The sequence below is a fragment of the Bufo gargarizans genome, chromosome 3 (assembly GCF_014858855.1).
Source record: "Bufo gargarizans isolate SCDJY-AF-19 chromosome 3, ASM1485885v1, whole genome shotgun sequence".
NCBI classification, from domain to species: Eukaryota; Metazoa; Chordata; class Amphibia; order Anura; family Bufonidae; genus Bufo; species Bufo gargarizans.
This window is the reverse complement of record NC_058082.1, coordinates 305,622,995-305,646,920: the sequence shown is the minus strand read 5'-3', so window position 1 is coordinate 305,646,920 and position 23,926 is coordinate 305,622,995. Positions and strand designations below refer to the sequence as shown.

The 23,926-nt window shown below is 40.6% G+C and overlaps 1 protein-coding gene across 1 annotated transcript in view; it reads right to left on the bottom strand.

The window, feature by feature from the left end:
• The window catches only part of LOC122932349 (F-actin-uncapping protein LRRC16A-like), a 299,289-nt gene that overhangs the window by 98,597 nt on the left and 176,766 nt on the right, over positions 1–23,926 (bottom strand). The window contains 7 exon segments of the mRNA XM_044286714.1: positions 1,845–1,938; positions 11,260–11,328; positions 11,419–11,591; positions 16,430–16,484; positions 16,579–16,678; positions 18,227–18,308; positions 21,658–21,727. Of these exon segments, the coding sequence (XP_044142649.1) occupies positions 1,845–1,938; positions 11,260–11,328; positions 11,419–11,591; positions 16,430–16,484; positions 16,579–16,678; positions 18,227–18,308; positions 21,658–21,727 (643 nt within the window).

Here is a 23,926-nt window from a genome sequence, read left to right as displayed (position 1 = left end):
TGATGGAGAAAAATAATTCACTGCTGTACTGGTTATGTAGGAGGCAGGAATAGATGTGCCTGCAGAGGGGTGCACGTGGTAATTTTTTATTGGAGACAGGGAATAAATTCTGGCACTGTGATGTCACATGGAGGAGTCTACGATTATGATGACAGAATAAACAGTTATTAGAGTGACATGTCTATTTGCGCCCTCTCTGGTGACCAGGACCACAGGAGCGCACATAAGCTGTCTCTTTCTCCTACACTGTGCAAGCACGGCCACCACTGCTGGATTGTAGGGTGGTCGTAACCATGGACACAAGCAGTGTATAATGTGATGGAAAAATTAATCCAGCCAGCAAAGGAGGCAATATGGACAATCACAATACATTAGTAGGTGCCTTGTATTAACTTTCTCTACATGATAAATGCCATTTGCTGAAGTGAGACAACCCTTTAATCCTATTATATAAAAGGTAAACTGGAACCATGAAAGGATATTATAAAAAATAAATAAATAAATCACCAAATATTTCTAACTGTACTTGCCCATTTCATCAAACAGTAGTGTTTCTCAATGTCTCTAAAACAAGTAACCCTTAAAGGGGTTTTCCAACACTTAAATAATAACAACCTTTCCATAGCGTAGGATAGGTCATCAATATGAGATTGGCGAGAGTCCAACTACCAGCAACCACATGAATCAGCTGTTTTCAGAAGCTGTGATGTCAGAACCAGTCGCTGTGTAGTGGCAATACCTGGTTACTGCAGTGCTGTTGCCCATTCACTGAAAACAGCGAATTGGCATGGGTGTCATGAGTTGGACCCTAAGGATAGGTCATCAGTAGTTAAGTGCTGGAAAACCCTTTAAGGGCCTGTTCACACAGTGCCTTTCGCTGGCGGAATTTTGGCATACATTTCACACCAAAATTCCTGTGGTGGCCGTATGTGGTCTGCCTCTCATTTTTTGTCAATGGTAGTTTGTGCTGCGATTTGAATGAACACAGTTTAGAGCCATGACAAGAAGGGACATGTCCCTTCTCTTTAGGGTGTCTGAACAGACACCATGGAAGGCACGGTGGGTGTCCGTTCACGGTTTAGCTCCATTCTATGGTGCTGAACCGCAATTAGGTCAGCGTGCAGCATCCAAGCTTAAAAAAATAAAACATGGTAGAAAGTTTAACCACGGCTTTTTCTGACGCAGAATGTGCATGTGCAGCGGATTTAGCCTCTGCAAAATCCTTGTGTGAATATACCCTAAGCCAGTGATGGCAAATTTTTTAGAGACCGAGTGCCCAAACTACAACCTAAAACCCACTTATTTATTGCAAAGTGCCAACACGGCAATTTAACCTGAATACTACAGTCCAGTACAGTATATCTTCCATGTACTTTATCATTTAGCTACAATAGCCTGCCTACATTCAGTGCGCTGCCTGCGCTGTTAATGGTGTGCCCTGCGCTGATGAATGGCAGGAAAAGTCTAAGGTATATTGGTACACCATAGACTTTTTCCAGGGTGAGGGTGCCTGCAGAGAGGGCTCCGAGTGCCACCTCTGGCACTCGTGCCATAGGTTCGCCTCCACTGCCAACTTCAGATGGGTATAATATGGCTGAATTTTAGCATACCTGTTATGGCTTAAAACAACTAGACCCTAAAACTGTGCATCTTAGCACATTTTATGTGACTAATATACTTCAGATTAGATCTACATTTAGCTCTCAGAAGTGATCTTAGGTATAGCATTTAACCAGAATATAGTACTGATTTCCAGGGAAGTTTGATATATCCCCAGAGTGTGAATGGAGTGGAAGCCATGCATTTTATTTTGATGCACAATACGCCAGACCAAATCAACTTACCTTTTGTAAGGCTTCCTCTGTTTTTTCTGGGTTAGTCTTCAGTGCTTGGGAAGCATCATTGATAGGGATAGGCATGAACCTCAATGTATAATTCCTAAAACACAAAGTTAATATTCTTACAATGCACAGCACTGGATAACATTCAGAATGACCACTTTTACAGTATTTGTGATTTTGTTTGTATAGGTCATCAGTATCTGATCTATGCGGCTCCAATATCTGGGACCACCGCCAATCAGCTGTTTGAGAAGGCACCGTCACTTATATTAGCGACACGGCCTTCTCGCGACAAAGCCTAGGCCAGTGACGTCACGTTTATCAGTCATGTGGCCCAGGTACAAGAGCACTGGGGCCTTCTCAAACATCTGATTGGCGGTGGTCCCGGGTGTCAGACCAACACCGATCAGATACTTATGACATATCTAGAGGAGAGGTCATGAGTTGAAAAAAAATTACAAATTATTTGATCCCTTCAGTTCAGTGACATAAAGCATATTATGCTTAAAAATGATGTTCAAAAAAGACCTGAGCTGTTTCTGAAAAGAAATGATTGACAAACAAGTGTCCAGTTGTACTGGGCCCACTACCCAACGAGGTGGCACCATACATGATGATATCATGCAGTATAGGTTCTACATAGACTAAAAACATGCAGCAAACGTTTCTATATTGAGATACAATCAAAATTATGATAAGGGGTTCTTTACGGTAAGAGGAGTGAGACTCTGGAACTCTCTAACAGAGATGTGCATTTCTGGAGTGTAATAACATGACAGATATAGTTAGACATTATAGTTACTAGATTACTGTAGATTTTCATTAGCCTAGTTATTCTGATCATCAGATTAGGAGTTGGGAAGTATTATTTTCCCTAAAATGGGAAAAACTGGTTATTGCCTCGTTAGTTTCTGCCTTCCTCAGGGCCAATAATCCGTAGACTGAACTTGGGACGTATTGTATGCCTTTTTTCATCCTTGCAAACTATGTTACTGTGCATGCTACAGTATATCACTGTGTCTCTGCACTGAGAACTTGCAGGTCTTCTGGTCTCATGTTTTATATAGGCTCCCCAAGAATACGAGTCTGAACACAACTGCATCCTCTATAGCCCCTATTATTACTCATGCACCCTCAATATCAAGTCTGTGAACCTTCTAGTAAAGCAGATTTACCATAAAGTGTTGCTCATTGTAGGTAAACCTGCTCCTGTGTTCCCTTGTGATTTGGGGACCAGGTGACATCGGTGATAAGCTACCTCGGGCTCTAAGATCTAGTAGATGTATGCATCCTACACGTTAATATGAAACCAAATAATTTACATTGTGCAGAATCTCATATTCAGTATACACGGTGCCGCATTAGCATATTCGGTACATGCTGTACAAGTCCACCATATTTACTATTTATTGTGCAAAACACAGAAAAAAAACCCAGTTTTGCCTTTAAATGCTGAACGTTCATTCATTATAACAGTTAATTTACAAAAGACGTCTGTCCTGCATTTTAAGCCTGCCAGCATCCAATTTGCAGCAGAATGTGTGACAGGATACCGGGATTAGATATTCAGTGCCACTATCCCTCTCCATAAATCACCTCTGAGGAAGACAATCCAGCTAGCTTCTGAGCAGCTAATACCTCAAGCAATTAAAAGAGATCACAACAGTAGATAGGACATCATGCAGGAAATCTGGGAGACACTGACTAGCTTCTGCTCTGCGAGATCTAATTTACATTAACATTTCACAAAAAAATCTTTTAATATTTGTGCCCACAAAGTGATTATATAAAGATGGCAAATAAATCAGTCATGCCTTATCAAGTAGATGGTTCGTTCTGACGGGGCTGACAGGGGGCTAGGTTTCCCATAGACGAGCTTCAAAATAACTTGACCGTTTTCCAACATCATGCAATGTACAGGTTTCGATAAAACAAAATCATTGTGGTTTTTAAATGTTATCAGTTAAAAAAAAAAACTTTGTCTCCTCCTATCATACCATGATCTTGTCCAGCACCATCTGTGTCCTTATTAAATTGGTTAAAGGGGTTGTCCCATAAAAAAAAACAAAAAAACACATGTATCCCTTATTGACAGGATAAGGCCTAAGTGTCTGATCAGCAGAGATCCAACCTCTGTCTGGAGCTCCACTGATCACGAGAACAGGGGTCCCGTTCCCCTGTATGATTGGCGACGTATTCCACTTGCTTCATTCTGTATAAAACCTCCAGAGATAGCAGAGTACCAAATTTGGCTATCTCCAGAAGTCCCACAGAGTTTTATGGAGTGGCAGAAGACATGCGTGAACACCTCTTTACTCAGACGGGGGAACAAAGGGCCACTGTTTTCAGACACTTACCTGGGATAGAGGATAAGTGCATTTTTTTTTTGAACAGGCACAATGCTTTGTAGGGCTAGCTCATCTGAAGGTAATGAGGCAGTTTCCTCGTTCTCTCTTTACTTAGCTATCAGTTACTTTGATCATTCTTGACAGGGCATGGGGCATGACTATGCAGGAACTTGGCTCTGCCAATTAAGAAGGAGACTGAGGGGCTAGCAGAGGATGCAGGAGGAGCATGGGTGCACAGAGTGGTTTGCTCCTGCCCATGGTGCACTTTTAAGTGCTCTTTAGCATATCGATTAAAAGGTACAAACATTTTCCCTACTTTTATGTGCTGACAGGTTTTACAAATATTATGACCACATTGGTAACAGCCTGTCACATTCAGCCACGTGGGTTTACCCACTTTGGTATTCTCCAAAAACAAACTCTGAGACAATGTGGACGCCAAGGTGGGCGCTCTTCTACTCACCACCTGAACCCCCGGTTCCAAGATGCACTGCAGGCTCTCATCTTGATATAAAATGGGTATATACGTCTTAATAATATGCTGCACATCTTGGAACGTGGCGACTACCCTCAATTGTTTCTGTTTGTCTTTATTATCTTTTTTGTCCACATTGCTATGTGTAATCAATTTCTGTCCATCTACTTTCATTATTTTCTCCCTCGCTTGTTTTAATATCGCTTTATTGTAACCTCTCAGCCTAAGCCTCTCAAACAAAGCCAGATTCTCCTCCCTAAAAGTTGAATCCTCTGAACAATTTTGACGAACTCTAATGGTTTCTCCATAAGGTATACCATTAATAACATGTTTAGGGTGTTAGGAAGAGGCCAGTAGTATAGTATTACCACTGGTATCTTTCCTATATTGTTTGAGAGTTTGATGTCCAAAAAAGGAATATCTTTACTGCACAGGGTATATGTGAAATGAAGATTCTGAAGATTCATGTCATTTTTATTCATATATCTTACACAATAAAAAAATCTCACATCCGTGGAGTTCCAAACCATTATGAGGTCATCTATAAATCGTCCATACCCCACGATCGAGGACAAAAATACATTGTCCCCTGTCATGAGGTAAAGCTCCTCCCAATGGGACATATAATTATTTGCTTTGAAAACGAGGGGGAAAATTTGGCACCCATCGATGCCCCCCTCGCCTGCAAATAAAAGTTCCCATTGAAAGAGAAGTAATTATGACTAAGTAGAAACTCCACAGACATGTACAAAAACTCCTTTAAACAAGCCAACCCAAATGGTGTGGGATAGAACATCACAAGTTGCCCATTTAAACTCCTCATTCCACTCCAATTTGCTGACGATGTCCAGTACATGCTTCATATCCCTTAAATAACTTGGCATACATTTAACAAGAGGCTGTAAATAGTGATCCACCCAGGCCACCAGAGGCTCCCCTAAACTTCCAATACCCAATACTATAGGTCGCATCAGGGGGAGGAAAGATCTTTTTATGTATTTTAGGGAGCGAATGGAAGACTGGTACTACAGGTTTAGCCACAAAGAGATGATCTCTAAGTCTTGTACCCAGGACTCCTAGTGAAACTCCCTCATCCAACAGTTTGTCTAATGCCGACGCAAACTCTACATCTGAGCTAGTCCTACAAGTCTAGTTTAAGGCTCCATTCACACGTCCGCAATTCTGTTCCACATTTAGCGGAACGGAATTGCGGACCCATTCATTTCTATGGGGCCACACGATGTGCTGCATGCACTTTCAAGTCCGCAATTCCGTTCCCGAAAAAATTTTGCAAACAAAATTAGGCATTTTCTATTATAGTGCCGGCCATGTGCGGTCTGCAAAACGTGGAACGCACATTGCCGGTGTCTGTGTTTTGCGGATCCACAAAACACATATGGATGTGTGAATGGACCCTAAGGCTGCTTTCACATGTCAGTGTTTGATCAGTGATCATGAGTCAAAACCAGGAGTGAAGCCTACAGAGAGATAAGGAATAATGGAAGGAAAGCGACCCAACGGTGAATTCCTGGTGAGAGACTCCCTTTAAATACTGCATTGGATTGCCCGCTCATCTCAGTCTACCCATGTTATTTTATTCATCTTGTGCTTTTTAGTCCTGGGTTTCTTTTGTAACATCAAACGAATACATATATATGAAATCTCATTCTATTCCGCAATTTGCATTTCATTATATGTGACTGCGAAGCCAGTGTTCTTCTCCCACCAAGAGTATTTGTCAAGGTAACACAAAAGCACTGCATTGAAATGTTATTTTGGGAACACTTTTTTCATCTTAGCCAAATTATACACGCTGAGACCTAGCAGAGCCGCACTGCAGAAGGGGGACAGCAGCAGAACATAGGGTAAACTGGATATGTAGTTTGTGCATCTGATCATTCTGAAGAGTGTAACATGAGCTTGCATTTCAATCAGCATATTCATATGTCTACATGTAATTCATGATCAGAAAGCCCTTGAATTTATTGATGTCCATATGAAATGTAGGAAATGGCCAGTCTGGAAAGAGATGCCAAAGTTTTGAATACAATAGTATTAATGGCATCTAAATAACGTTGTAGAGAACAATTACTCCGTCCCATCAATCAGAGAAGCTTGTTAATAGGTAAGAAGGCTTGTGTTGTGCAGCTCCATCACATTTACCAACCATTTCATTCTAGTACAACACTTCCCAATTAGCTAAAACCTATGCAATTTGGCAGAGTTGCAACAATGAGCTCGTATTCTCATTAGAAGGACTGTCAAATATGATATAGTTTGGCTTTGATACTTATAGTAGTAGACATGTAAGCATCACACTAAGTCTCCATTCACACATCCTGTTTTTTTTCATCCTGAAAAACGGTCCGTTTTTTGCGGATCCGTTGTTTCTGAAAATGTTTCCGTATGTCATCCGTTTTTTGCGGATCCGCAAAAAACGGAAACATGTATACATTTCAATAATCAAATAAAGTTGTTTGGATTTCTTTGAAAAAAATAAAAATAAAAAATTTGTTATGTGTTTTCAGGAACGGAATCCGCAAAAAACGGATGACATACGGAATGACATCCGAATGTCATCCGTTTTTTGCGGATCCATTGACTTTGTATTGTACCAGGATCCGATTTTTCAGGACAATAGGACATGTTTTATATTTAAACGGACATGCGGAACGGAACAACGGAAACGGACAGCACACATTGTGCTGTCCGATTTTTTCCAGGACCCATTGAAAATGAATGGGTCCAGATCTGGTCCTGATCTGTTCCTGAAAAAACGGAACAGATCAGGAAAGAAAAAACGGACGTGTGAATGGACCCTAATAAAGGGACGCTTCCAACTTTTTTTTTTATCACATATTACCAGCCTATATGTGGGCATCCTATCTAATTTTTAAATGGGTGAATGGTATTCTGGATATAATTTTTGAAGTGACTCCATGTAGTCTACAGTGCACTTGGAAAGTCTTCAGACCCTTTCACTTTTTTTTTAAACATTTGGTTATGTTGCAGCCATGTAATAAATTAAAAAAAAAAGTTTTTTCCCCATCATTCTGCACTCAATGAGGAAAAATTAACATTGTATTGACATAAGTATTCAGACCCTTTATTCAGGACTTAGTTGAAGCCCTTTTGGCAGCAAATACAGCCTCCAGTCTTCTTAGGTATGACACCACAAGGTTCGAGACGGGGGAAGACTAACTCTCCTTAGGGAGAGAGCACCTTAATCAGTGTGAGGAGACTTATAGGCCATACATGCTCCTCTGGAATTCTGGGAGGGAAGGGATGCAAATGAGCTCCTAACAAGCTCTGCCTCTAATGCCACCAGATGTAAGGCAGCTATCCTGTAAGTCAATGTTCAGCTCTTGAAATAAGCCTTGAGACATGACTTGGATATTAAATAAGCCAGCACTTCATCTGCAGACAACTATTTCGGGGTGATTGCCCCTCATCAGTGCAGAGCAGAGAGTACTGGCTTAACTGGGTTTGAGGCATGTTACCACAAGGTTTGCACACCTGGATTTCTGGATTTTCTGCCATTCCTCCCATCGCTCAGTCAGGTTGGAGGAGGACTGTTGGTGGAAAGCCATTTTCCGGACTCTTCAGAAAGGTTCGGTTGGGTTTAAGTCAGGGCTCTGGCTTGGACAGTCTAGTGTGCTTTGGGTCACTGTGTTGTTAGAAGGTGAACCTTCATCCCAGTCTGACTCCAGAGCAGTACTTTTCTCCATTCAGCTTTCCCTCAGTCTCCCAGTAACATAATTTAAAATGTAAATTACCTGTCCCAGGCTCAGACCCACTAACCAAAAGTAAGTAAGCTGTCTTGGGAAAGGCAGATGTTTAAAAGGTGAAATAGGTAAACATTAGGGTTGTGGATGAAAACAATGGTAATATGACAACACAAGGTCTTCAAACCAAAAGGAGACGGTATGGGTAACCGGAGAGTTGGACACCAGTCAGGAACAGTGATCCAACACATAAGTAATATTAATTCATATTAATATGAGAAACTAGCAAAAAATAAAATAAAACTGAAAAGGGAAGGAGGGGAAAGCCCATGAGTCCAAGTCTGCTCTGTCGATAAGTGGCGCAAAATAAGTGCAACGTGGCTCAAATCAGAAGGCCACCCTGTATTTGTTTCTCACAGTCCTTTAGGTGCTTTTTTTTTCAAACTCCAGGCAGGCTTTCATGTGTAATTCACTGACACTCTGCTGTGGTGATGGATGACCATTGAGTTCTTGGTCTCTTACCAACGCCTTTGTCTCCCGTTTACTTATGGAGGACACTGTACTCTTGGGAAATTCCAGAGCAGCAAAAAAATATTTTATTATTATCCTTCTTCAGATCTGTGTCTCCACACAAACCTGTCGCTGAGCTCTACAGGCAGTTCTTTCCTCCTCATGGTTTGCTGTCACAGCAGCAGTAAACGGACAATGAATTACCCATCAATATAGGAGGTCTTATCATTCGTGTTGACTGCTACAGAAGAATGATATTTTGCATTTAATTTTCCATGGCATAGTATTGCCGAAAATATAGCCAAAAAATAAAAATAAAAAAAGTCTTCTATCAATATTGGGTTTGAAAAATATATTTTCTGATGCAAGTTTCCATTTAAACAGCCACTAAGTATAATAAATCATTCAGAGCCGCCAACATTTGTTTTTAATCTCAATAATAATGGAGCCTAGGGTGAAAAAGGAATGGCACGACTTCTTCCATTCTTCCAATACATTCTTCAATGTATTTTTGCCAATAGCAAAACGGGAACGAGCCTCCCTAGCATGATCAGAGATGCTGCGGCGGCCGCGCAGGCACCAGAAGTGACACAGGTTCTGGGGAGCGAGGCAAGTACAATCTGTGCGAGGGGTCCAGACATTTTTGGGGCTGGATAACCCTTTAATGGTTAGCACTGCTGGCCTGCTCCACTGGGGTGCAGAGTTTGAACCAGACATCTGCATGGAGATTGTATGTTTTCTCCGTGTTAGTGTGAAATTACTCCAGGTAATCTGATTTGTTATCATGCTCCATAGGTGGTTAACTGGCTTCCTATGAAGTTGGTCCTAGTGTGTGTGCTTATCGGAGTTATGGAAATAAGACTAAAATACCTACTGGGTACAGAAACTGCTGTGAATAGTAGAAATTTCTGGAAAGTGCTACAGAATATGTTGCTGCTATTTAGAAAATAAATAAAATGCTAAACTATCAGAGACGAGGCAGTGAATGAGCAACGAGGATTGACAGCACTCAAAATATAATGTTTTGCAATCGCTTGTCATATTCAGATTTTGAAAAAATGCACTTACGAAAACCTTTTTAAATAAATTCAGTGCCTAAGTACAGCTATTGTGAACAGTAATGGCCAATTCGCAGTGTTAACCAGCGAACACATCCGGGCTGCCATCTTGACTCACAAGTCCGGTGATGCACAGGTAAGCCTTTACCTGTGCCTGTGTCGGGAGCCGGCCTGAAACAAATGCGGTCACGGGGAGCAGGCAGTTCTGAGAACAGCCCGATGAAGGCCTCCGGCGGCTGTTCTCAGAACTGCCTGCTCCCGGTGACCGCATTTGATTTCAGACCGGCTCGCGGCACAGGTAAGAGCTTACCTGTGCATTTCCGGACTTGTGAGTCAAGATGGCAGCCGGCATGTGTTCATTGGCGAACACTGCGAACTGGCCATCACTGATTGTGAATGCCTGACACATGTATAACGCATACCTTTAAAGAGGTCCTGTCCGCTCTCCTGAAGTGTCAGCTTTAGTAAATACATTTTATTTCCCATAAAATCAATTTAGAGCATCTTTCACTAGAACTGTCTGTTGCGATATCCCTCTGTTATTCCCCCCACAAATTTAAGAATAGATTGTGTTAGGATTGTCAAAAGGGTGTGTCCCAACACAGGTTGGACACAGTCAGTCTGTGTAGGGACACCCCCCCCTCCCCAACTGGTAACACCTAGTTGTGAATTTATTAAAAATAACTGAACAATTATGGAATGATTACAAAATGTATGGTCATCATACTATCCAACAAGGTGCTGATGACAAAAACTATTACATTAGCAATAGCTAAAATATTACTTAAATCACACTTGTCTTTCCGCAGACTCTTGGGTAACAAGGTCTGAGTAATTGGTTTTGTTTACATTGTGCCAGTATAATGACTAGGGCACTGTAGTGTAGTGCCTTCATGTAGCCACAGTGGTGGTGGGGATTCAATGTACTTGATTAGCAATCATCAATAATGAAACAAGTAGAATAAGGGTCATTTACATCGGTCGATGCACATGTTCGCAATTATAGCCTGATCTGTCAACTGCCGCATAACTGCAGAGATCATCCCCTCCCGATGTAGCGATTGTTTGTTCCCATACAGACACAGGGTGATGTGCCATCAAGATGATTTCAGGTGCCACACAAAAGATGTGATCGTTCCACAAACGGGCATTTGCTTGTTCACCAGAGAGACCTTTACACAGGGAATTAGCGCACATATCAACATTAATCCTTAATAATTGTCCTCATCCGTGGTCCAGGAAAGAAGACCCTGATTTGGCTGACAAGGTGTGAACATGTTGATTTAACACTATTATACCTACTTTTCCAGAGCTACAGATATATCCTGGAATCCTTGCGCTGTGATGTTGTTCTTGTCCCAGATCACAGTCCTATCACAACCAAAAACACATACATTAACCTTGGTCTCATAGTGAACGGGTCAGTAATCACTACTCACTCACATATAATATCTCACTCACCTGAGCTTGGTGTTGATTTGCAATGCTTTGGCCAACATCTTGGCCCCCATATCACCCATGCCATTGCCACTGATGTCTACTTTGGTCAACGATGTATTGCTACCAAGGGCGTTTATAATGATTGTCACATCTGTCTTCAGTTTAGAGTCTGCTAGAGACAATGACTGCAGGGGCTGCAGAGAAAATAGGACAATGTTTTACACTTACATTTCTGAAGTTTCAAGTGCAGAATTCCCAGTGGACATACTGAAGTGTGAATAAGAGACAATGCAATGATCTCAGGTAAAAAGTAGCATGCTTAAAGTGGACCTCATATGCTGTGATTTACTGCGATGAATAATAATTTTAATAATAGAATAAATTGGTAGCTATTAACCAAGGACACCTAAAAGACAAGAAATCGGTTTGAAGTACTGGACAACTAACATCACTTTAGTTGTGAGAATAGAAATAAGTGAGGTACAAAGAAGGTTTTCAAGAATGAAAACTTTGGTGGCCTATACATAGAACAGATCATAAATGTTTGATCGGTGGATGTCTCAACCGCTGGACCAAAACTGATCACTTGAATGGGGCCAAGCTGCTAAACTGAATAAACGTTAAAAGTACTTTGGCAATCTCAGTTCTACGGGTTGACGACTGATCCGCGGCGGTTCTGGGCGTCTGACCCCACACACTAAACAACGATGGCTTAGCCAAACCAAAGTTCCTCAAGTGCTTTAGTCCAAGAAAACCCTGCTGAGCCCATGAAGACATATTTTGCCTAAAATATTAAGAATCTGCAGTTGAACATGGTATCAAATCTGCAGACTCCATGTTAAAGAGGAGCTGAGCAGAATCTTATATCGTTTTATGAAAAAAGATCAAGTACATTTTGTATGCTATTCCCTGATCATTCTGTGCTTAGGAGTCCAGTGGGCAGTCCTAGACAGCCCTGTATTACTGCGCATACAGAGAAAGCCATCATTCAGTATGAAGGACTGCCCAAAGGACTCCTATGCTAGAGAGAGGGAGGATTTTAAAATAGTTATACTGAATCTTTTCCTACCAAAATATGTATAATCAATCTGCTCAGCTCCTTCTGCTCTATACAAGCTGCCCACAGACACAACATGACAGGATCCATGTAATATAATGCCTCAAGTAGTCTGCTTAAAGAGGGATTCCTGTTTTAATGATTATTTTGAACAATTTTCTAATATTCATGTATTAAAAATTTTGCTCACAGACTATTATATCCATATAGTATCCCTATAATATAATGGTATGACTTGTTTTAGTCCTGTAAAATTCATCCAAAAGCAAAGTTGGATAGAAATAAACATGTGGTCAGTCACGTGACCTTCACAAGTATCATGTGACCCGGCTTCCAGTTAACTGTCCAGATATATAATAGCTGAATAGTGGTGTATTAGGGAGCAGAAGATATACATTGTATACAGTATTACTACCTGCAGCAGCACATCAACATGTCGCTCGGTGTATATGTAAAAACAGATGTGTGTCCTTTGTTATTTTTACACTAAAAACAACATGACATCATATTCTAGAGACAGGCAGCCATTTTACAAAATTACCTAGAGACAGGCCGCCATTTAAATACCCACAGTGACTGTAATAACCACTATAAAAATCATTATTCCAACACTAGTCCTATTTAACTATCGCATTGATGTGTCCTGTGTGCTGACCCAGCACATGTATGTCATGTAACACTGATTACTGAATGTCAGGGATTATATGATGTGAAGAGTCTCACATGACTGATGCCACGTTTCAGGTAGGCCATGGATACATTACATAGGACTGAAACATGGGCTATACATTCTACTGCATAAAGGGGTCAACTGCCTGACATAAGAAAGGTATGTATGCAGAATTTTAAATACATGTATATTAGAAAATTGTATGATTTCCTATTATATAAACAAATAAGTAAAAAAAAAAAAAAGGGAATACCCCTTTAAATTAAACTGTTAAAAACATATTTTCAATTGTACCCTAGTTATATTTGTTGGCGAGAAAGCCTTGAGACAACTAATATGGGCAGAGTCACCTAGAATTTTCAGACTCTTGAAAGGGAATGAATCACTCGGCAGATATGCCACTTGGAACCATCATTTACAGGTCATTTTTATATGTAATTTAGATATAGCACAAAAAAAAAAGCAATAAATGGTTATCTTGGTCAGAAAAAGATTTTATAAATAATTGGATGACAGGCAATGCCCTTTAGAAAACATAACACACACTTGGGTATTTTCGAGAGAAAACATTTGTGTGTGTGAACATCTGAGATTAGACAAGACGCACTAAGGAATACCCTGTTGAGAGAATATTTATAGAATGTGGTGCTATATAATTTATAACACTTCGCACCTTGAGGGGTCAGAGAAGAAAACAAAACACAACATACAGCCATAAATGCTGTAAAGTTTCTTGCGACCCCAAAAATTGAAAGAAGAAAGAAGTAGAGAAAATACAGCTTAAATACTGAGTGAGCCAGAGGCGTTCTCCTTTCTTCTCCGTGATGAAAAGTAACAAAGTTACCCATTAGAACTGGGAATAAAAAGGATATTACTTGATGAAAGACAGAGCTTTGAAAAAAATCAAGGGAAGCTATAAAACCAAGCCCTCCCTGTGGGGAAAAGCAGGTTTTTAACAGAAGTGCTCCGGCATATTTAATCTCTCCAGCAGGTTCATTTTGCGTATTGCATTTACTTTAGAAACCTGCTTAAAGGAACAGAATTTGACTCCAAGAAAAACAAATCTCCGGGAGAAATGAGAACAGTGACTCTATTGTTGTGGGAGTAAATCGGACATCATCTCCTCCGGAGGGTGAAATATCTGAACCTCTTATTAACCTGCATTGCAGAGGACCTGTGATGTCAGACTTGTGAACACTACAGGATAGTATGGAGGAAGGGAGAGATGCCACCTCAACCAATAAATCTAACAGTTCAGATCTTCAGATTTCGTAATGGAAAGATGTGCTTGTGCTTCAACCCTCTCTTCTCTGCCGTCCTCAGAAGTGGTACGTGCACTGAATTCCAGAATACCCTGCTGCTTGTATTCAGATGATAGATGATAGAAGCCAACCAGCAGGCACTGTTCATTATAACCCAAGGAAGATGCAAAGCCAATACAATATGGTAACCCTACTGTGTTCTACAATATCTGGAACAGTGCAGTAGGGGGCAATTAGATTTTTTGAACCCTTGAAGCATTTCAATAATGAAAGATGCATCTCAGTAATTATGTCCATAGCAACTGTCTTTCCTATAAACACATGATAATACCTCTAAACAACTCCAAACAGGTACAATGTAGGGAACAAAAGATGTAAGCCACTACTTGTTATCAGTTATTCAATATCTTATGTTCTTAATGAATTTTCACGCTTTAAAGGGAACCTGTCCACGTAGTTTGCCGTAATTCAGTCAAGGATATGGTGTTGTAGATCACATCACTACAAAATCATTGTTGTCTTTTTCAAAACTCTTAGTTTTGTTGTTTTGATATAATTATGCTTTAAAAGAGTAAATTTCCATACGTAAACGAGCGGCCCCGAGTCATCAGGTTGTCTCATTTCATTGGCCGAGTCACCGAGTCAACCCTGAAGCCCGCCCATCTCACTTTGTATAACATCCCCTTGCCTGCTGTACGTAATCCCTCGTGAAGTCCTAAATCTTGCGCATGCGGTGTACATTTTGTTTCTCTCTTCCTCTGGCAGGGGGGGACTGGCCATAGATCTTAAAGGGAAATTTCCCAGGGGGCTGATGCCTAGGGAGCCACCCAAGCCCTCCTCTCTACTGCTGCCAGGGTATATAATAAGCTCTTCGATAATTAACTCTGGGAATCAGGTACTTCAACTGCTCTTGCCCAAATCTCTCCTCTTAAGCCCCGTGCTCCACATCTTAATCGGAGAGAACTGGAGGAGGAGGACAGAAAATGGCATCTATTGATGGTCACTACAGAGGGACAGCTTTTGGGGCAATATATTGTTCTGCTCTGTGGTATATGGTTCTGATGAGACTATTTTACATTATGGTATTGTTGACCCACCTATTTGAGTTGCCCCGCCTTCTGCTAATTTGGACAAAAATGGGGCCACTTTTAGGATTTTGTTTCCAGGGCCACATTAAGTTCCCAGTCCACCGCAGGTTATGAGGCATACACAATATTTCATCTGCGTCGGGGATGATATGGAGCAGGCAGGGGGATGTCAATGAAAGTATGATAGGCTGCTTATTTCGGTGGGACCGTCTGACCATCTACTGATGTTAAGCTGACAGTTGTTCTCCAGATGTCAAGAAAAAAAAAAAAAGGAACAAGCATATTACATTTCAACATGTCTGATCCTTTGTCCTCAAGGTCTCTGGAAGCAGCTCATCCCCCCTCTCCCTATCGAGAACACATGAACACAAATTCTCTGCCAACAGTTATTGCTATAAGATGCATGGCAACCTTTACACAGAAGTGAATGAGATTAAGTAGGATAGTAGGAGAAGGTAAGGGGAAAAAAAGAAGAGTACAAAAAGGAAGTTTTAGTATAGTATAAAAAATTAAAAAAAATAAAGTAGTTTTCATAAAAGAGAAAGGAAGGGGAGTATGACTGCTGGGTGGGAAAGGGAATCGTGGAATCTAAGGTGAAATGGGGTGAAGACAGGGAAGCCTGGGAATCATCGGATATACATTTTTGCACGAACATGCAGAACTACTAGAAAAATGGCCATATAGTTTCCAGTGGCTGAAGCTTGCCAGGCATTGATGAAACAGACTTTAGCAGGGTCCAGTTAGAAACGTTTTGTCTTTACGACATACAAAGGCTCTAATCAATGTCTACACTATAATCTGCCAGAGCCATTGGAGATGAAGGTGTCTGCTAGTAGTAATTGCTTGCTTGGGACTTAATGTTTCATGGGCATGAACAGTACAATTTGATAGCCTTGGAGTCAATGGTACAATTGATGTTTACGGGTCTTTAGGTTCAGTTAAAGGCATTACTTACCGATTCTTCATCTTGTATCATATGAACCAAGTTATCCAGGACAGGGGTTACATTTCTGCAGAGGCAAATAAAAGACACGCTGCATTTCTGTCACATAATTATGTGCTGTAAAAGTACAGAGAAAGGAAAAAAATAAAAATAAAACGTACTTGGATTTCATGTTGTTAAAATTCTTTCCCAATGCCAGGTGTCTTATTGATCTGTTCTTACTGAGCCAGACTATAAGAGTAGAGAGGTCAGACTCCAAACCTAGGAAGAACATGGATAGAGTGCTGCATCAAAGAACACAGGTGACATCCAAGCTTCAACAGGCCGATTCTAAAGCAGAATATATATTTTTCAAATATGTGAATGAACACATATTGAGCTCAGCCAGCATTTCTTGGTGAATGTATTCAGACTGCATACAGTAGGGGTTGTAGGAGATTACAAATAAAAGGGGAAATTCATCACGCCCCCTACGCCTTTTTGGTGACATTTTTATGACCTTTTTTTTTTTTGGTCGCAACTGGCAGAGTCACAAACCCGGACATATTCATCATTATTTACACCAATAAGTGGCTAAAATCTATGGCTGTTCCAAGCTGTTGTACATTTCATTGTAGCACATGGAATGCTGGAGGAGACATGTCATTTATGAAGAAGCTTGCCCCTCATCATAAATTGGATGACTAGTCAGACACCAGTCTTAGGCTACTTTCACACAGACGGATCCGCACCAACAATACAAACGTCTGCATCCGATCAGAACGGATCCATTTGTATTATCTTTAACATTGCCAAAACTGATCCGTTTTGAACACCATTGAAAGTCAATGAGGAGGCGGATCCGTTTTGCGTTGTGTCAGTCAAAACGGATCCGTCCCCATTGACTTACATTGTGTGTCAGGACGGATCCGTTTGCCTCCGCATCGTCAGGCGGACATTAAAAACGCTGTATAAGCAGCGTTTTGGTGTCCGCCTCCAGAGCGGAATGGAGGCGGAACGGAGGCAAACAGATGCATTCTGAGCGGATCCTTTTCCATTCAGAATACATTAGGGCAAAACTGATCCGTTTTGGACCTCTTGTGAAAGCCCTGAAACGGATCTCACAAATGGAAAGCCAAAATGCCAGTGTGAAAGTAGCCTTAATAATTTAAGACCATAAGGTCTGCTTTTTATAGTTTTTTTTTTTTCCAGAAACACCACTCTTGCCCATGAGCGGTCTCTGGTATTGCAGCCAAGCTCCATTCAATGAATGGGAAAGATCTGTAATATGAGACACAGCCAATGGATAAGTATTGCATTGTTTCTAGACAAAAAAACTGAAAACTGAAATAAAGAAATGTGTAAACCAATATTAATACTTCAGTGATAAAAAGAACTGCAGAATAAATGATGTTATAATAAGAGCAGGTATATAAGCCTATGAAACGGGGTTACTAAATTAAAAAGGAGCTGTGAGCACAAATGGTAGATAACGGTAAAATGACCATATCATTATGGGTTTTTTATCTTGCTTTTTTGCTCCTCAGCAATAAATAAAAACTATAAAAAAATATATATATACTTTTTCAGACTGAAAATACAATCTCCTTCTGAAAATCCAGCATACAGTCTTTAATATAAGAGATTTCGGATTCATCCACAGTGTTGCACTTTCAGCTGCAAAGTGTTCCCATGACACCTCCGACAACTACTCAGAGCCACTCAAGTGTGGCAACGGTTTCCGACATATAAGGTCACATTACAGCGAGTTATGAGATCCAGTCCAGGAGTTTCTGCCAACTTGAATGTAATGTGCAGAATATCACTTACCATTATCTGATATATCCAGGCTGGTGATATTAGGAATTTCTGCTATGCAGCCTTCCAGAACTTGAGCTCCACCTGATCTTAACTAAATCCAAAAAACAAAGAAAAGAGCTTGTTAGTAAATTACAGGCATGTAATCAATGTACAATTAAGGCTGGGTTCAAATCACATTATTTGTCCCACCTTCAACATATACAAAATACAGTGGCATTCGTCACCATAGGGATCCATTGAAAAAAAAAAAAAAAAAAAAAAAAAAAAAAAAAAAATGTCCTGTATATGGACTTTACGGGATGGAAAGGCGTTGTGTATTATGGTTTTGCATCCCCCCCCCCCCCAACATATATGTTAAACACGTGACAAAAAGAGCCAAAAACTATGTTCACTTCAAATGTGTGTACCACGTTTAACATATGCCTCTGATGGATGCCAAATGTCACCATAGAGTTCCACTGTAACAAAAAAATATATAAAAAAAAAATTGCTGGAATCTGCAGGTTGAAAAAGTGAAATGTACTAGGCTTTTGCATCCTTTTCTATACCCAAAATATCTGGTAAAGATGAGACAAAAACATGATGTGGACAGCCCCAAAGGCTACATACGTCCAGTATTTCTCTTCTGCCTCTCAGAACACCATCATCCCTTTAATAGACCTCTAAACATAACAGACCCTTTAAAAGTCAATAGAATCCAACCAGATCCACTACAAAATAGATCACAACGGATCCATCATATTTGTGTACAATCAGAAGCCATGACGCCAGTTTGAACAGGGCCTTATAATGTTTTCTGAACAATCTCCTACATTACTGGTACTGGAATGGCAGAGAAAACGGTACAGTTCTAATTTGAATCCGACGAATATTTTGTAGAAGACTAGTTGCATATTAAAAGCCATTAATTCCCTAAACATAGATAATGGTACTATTCATAACAGATGTGAGGTGTTCTATCAAACAGGTACTGTGGAGAATATTCATGCTCTGATAAGTATAATGAATGACTATTAGCCTCACAAAGAAATACATTTAGATTCAAGCATAGGAAAGCTAGGCCTCAATCAGGTATGCAGTGCTGGCTCCGTACATGGAGTCTATCAAAGGTTCTGTGCAAGTAAATTAATGTCAGGAGGACAGAATACAACAAAAACCTTATGTATTGTTCACAGTAAGAGATTATAAAGGGGGTTTGACTCAATACATGCAGAGCTTTGTAACCCAAGGAGAAAGCCTAGATAAGACGCAGATGGTACTTACACAGTGACCAAGCTTAGGAAGCATATCAGGGAAAGCAGAGAGAGGTAAGTGCACAATAGATTGCATGCATAAGAATACGAATGTACAGTCACAATGAGGTTTCCACTACAGAATCCACTTCATGCTCAAAGATTTACTTTGAAATAATTGAACTCAGTAGTTAATTTTAAAATGCAAAATGACAGTAAAGACAAACTTTAGAAGATATAATACATCAACAACCGCCTGGGGCAGTATAGGTGGCAATGCTGCATGGACCCAGGAAAACATGGCGTCCAAACTCACCTGTGGGTTGTCCCCTACCTGTTAACTACCAGCCAAGATTCGGCCAGGAGCCATGGGTTTGTGCTGCTTAGGCTACTTTCACACTAGCGTCTTTACTGGATCCGGCAGGGTTCAGCAAAAGCGCTTCCGTTACTCATAATACAACCGTCTGCATCCGTTATGAACGGATCCGGTTGTATTATCTTTCACATGGCCAAGACAGAACAGTCATTAACTCCATTGAAAGTCAATGGTGGACGGATCCATTTTCTATTGTGGCAGATTGCGTCAGAGAAAACGGATCCGTCCCCATTGACTTGCATTGGAGATAATGCCGGATCAGTCTTGCTCCGCATACCGGACAGAAAGCAAAATACAACATGTTGCGGTTTGCTCTCCGGTCTGGGAACGCAACTAAGCGGAACGGAATGCATTTTGGAGCATTCCGTTCTGTTCAGTTTTGTCTCCATTGACGATGAATGGGGACAAAACTGGAGTGTTTTTTTTTCCGGTATTGAGACTGAACTCAATCCTGGAAAACTTAACCGCCAGTGTGAACGTACCCTTTGTGATAAAACTAAGTGCTGTCTGTTGGTTTTTTGTTAATGGTCATGTTTTCCTAAAACCACATGGCCATTAACAGAGTAAGCAGATAGCACTTATTTCATCCCTAAGCTGCACAGACCCATGACTTCTGGCTGAATTGCGCGGGACAGAACCCATAAAACAAAAAGGACCTAACAACTGATGTGAAGACTGGGTTCCCAATATAATGTTCTTCATTTAAAGGGGTTGTATAACCTCTTCTTAACTCATTTACTATGTGTGAGTGGAGCATTTCCTTGCACTGCATAGTTTTGTCTACTGCCAAGTGATGTACCGGGCTTCTCCTCACTATGCTAGGCGGAGATTTCCGCAGTGTGCCCGTTGACGTCACCAGCACAAATAGGTAGTCTGTAGCACTGCCCTAGGCTGTTTAAGAGAAATACTCAGATGCTCCACTCGTACATAGTACATGGTATGGACTTGAGGAGCTGCATAAAATTGTTCTTTTTGGTCTTGATAAGAAGTATTATAGCCAGGGGCAGATTTGCCACAGACTCTACAGGGAAATTTCCTGGTGGGCTGATGACCAGGGGGCCGCCTGAGATCGTGCTGTCTAATTACAATCCGCCGCTGGCAAACCACTGTACAGAGATGGCATAGCGATTGCCACTCCCCATGCTGTGGAGGAGATGTAATAGCAGTGGAGGCTTCTGCCCAGCAGTGAACCTGGTGATGTCACTGGATCAAGGGCAGCGTTAAAGCCCGCCCATCAGAGCTGGTGACATCACCGATTCAGCGCAGGGCAAGGGAGAGCATCTGAGCATTAAATACTCTGATGCTCCACTCAGAGGGGCTGTCTAGGCGAAATTATGAGTATGCCCGGGTTCAACCCCTTTAATTTAAAAGAATAGGGGTGTATAAGCACAAACCGGCCTGGTATTCACTACAAAGAGTGCTGGGTAGTTACTGGAGCAATGTACAAAGATTATATATCAGTAAATAGATCACCCGAGAGAAAAAGAAGGCCACACATATACAGCTAAGTGAGTGTCCAATGGGGAGTGTGGAGGGAGGCGGAGGTCCGAAAAATACAGACTTCTTTCCCATTCATTTTAAAACCGATCTCTAGAAATTTGACTGTGTTAATAGTGGTCCGAAAACTATAAAATGCTATAAAAGTAACAGTATCAGTCGGGTATACACAGTGACATATTTCAGTGGCTAATGACAGCACCCAGATATATAATACATTAGAACAGAAGAAACTCAAAAGATACAGTAAGAAGACAAATGACCTGATATCATATTTATTAGCAGTTTGCATATGGAGTAATGATAGTAAATGTACCGACATTGGGTTCTCTTACCTCACAATTACTCAGATCTAGTGACACCTCCTTTAAATTAGGGTTACATGCCAAGCCAAGTAACAGAGCTCTGCAATATAAAATTCAGCTAGTTATTGAGTAGAACACACACCCTTTATATTTACACAGCCCCGTATAAGAGATAATGCAAACACGGAGAGTGTGGTACTGAACATTCTGCAGTCTAAGAGCCAACATGATGGCGTGCAGACGACAGACATATGGCGTTTCTTTACACTTGACTGAAGCTGGTATGGAAACTGTGAAATAATTATCTGATCCCTCCACATGGAGTATTTTTCCTGTTGTAAGACGGCCAAACATAGATAGATAGATAGATACCTAGATACGAGATAGATAGATAGATAGATAGATACATAGGTACCGGTACCTAGATACAAGATAGAAAGATAGATAGAAAGAAAGAAGATACCTAGATACGAGATAGATAGATAGATACCTAGATACAAGATAGATAGATAGATAGATAGATAGATAGATACACACATACATAGTGAAGAGAGAAAGGCAGATTTACTTTCTCTCTCCTACATAACTCACATCTCTCTATCCTTTCTCATCTATCTACCTACCTGCCTACCGTATCTATTTACCTACCATATCCATCTACCTACCGTATCTACCTACCATATCAATCTACCTACCGTATCCATTTACCTACCATATCCATCTACCTACCATATCTACCTACTATATCCATCTACCTACTGTATCCATTTACCTACCATATCATCTACCTACCGTATCTACCTACCATATCCATCTACCTACCGTATCCATTTACCTACCATATCCATCTACCTACCATATCTACCTTCTATATCCATCTACCTACTGTATCCATTTATCTACCATATCCATTTACCTACCTACCGTATCTACCTACCATATCCATCTACCGTATCCATTTACCTACCATATCCATCTACCTACTGTATCTACCTACCGTATCTATCATATGTATCTATCCCATCTATGACATATCTAGCTATCACATATGTACTTTTTATATAGTTTACATACACAAAAATAATGAGGAATATTAACTTTAGAAAATTTGACTTTTTTTGCCGCATTTCGCACAAAAAAATTGGCATGCATGCTTTGCTACATATTTACGGTTTTAGACATTTTTCTAAGCCTTTTCTGCCTCACCCGATAACTGGGCGTGGCTTTGTTGGAGAGGGGCGTGGCCTAAATGTATCATCGTGTGTTAAAAATGCTCCAAAATTTTGGGACTGCAATTAGGCCAACTTATAGGTGGTGTGAACTTAGACTAGAAAGTTTCTTTGTGCACAGACACTTTTTTTTTTTATAGCATACAGACAACATTTTTGGCACACAGAGTGAATTCTAGCGTAAATCCGGTGCAGAATTTATGATACTCCAAATTTATAAAGGTCCATGTTGCAGAATAGTAAACTTGTCTAACATTCATATTCTTAGACAACGCAAAGCACAAGACTATTAGTAAATTTGTCCCATTGACTTCCCTAATGTAGCTTCTTAAAGGGGTCGTCTCACTTCAGCAAGTGGCATTTATCATGTAGATAAAAGGTAATACAAAGCACTTTTATTTTTTTTATTCACTTTCTTTATTTAAAGATCCAGTATTGACAATCGGTTTTAAAAAGAAACCATATAAATCTTCCACTCCCTCCCCCACCCCTTCTATGATGCGTCTTCTCTTCACCACCTCCCCTCCATAACCGAACAGAGGAGAGATGGGGAAGGCTGGAGAAAAATGGGCAAGCTCTAAGGATTCCAATCTCCCCAGATTCTAACCCATGTTATCTCCTTCTTTCTTTGCTTATACAATATATATTCATATCTCTTATTAATATTTGTCAGGTTTAACCATGCAAAGCACTTACTAATGTATTGTGATTGTCCATATTGCCTCCTTTGCTGACTGGATTCATTATTTTATCACATTATACACTACTAATTTCTAGGGGTTACAACCACCCTGCAATCCAGCAGCGGTGGCCTTGCATGCAAACTATAGGAAAAAGGGCCGGCCTATGCACACTCCCATGTTCCTGGCCACCAGAGAGGCCAACACTTTTTCCTATAGTGTGCAAGCACGATCACCACTGATGGATTGCAGAGTGGTCGTAAACCACTGGATACAAGCAGTGTATAATGTGATGTAAAAATGAATCAAGCCAGCAAAGGAAGCAATATGGACAATAACAATACATTAGTAAGTAATTGCCTTGTATTAAGTTTCTCTACATGATAAATG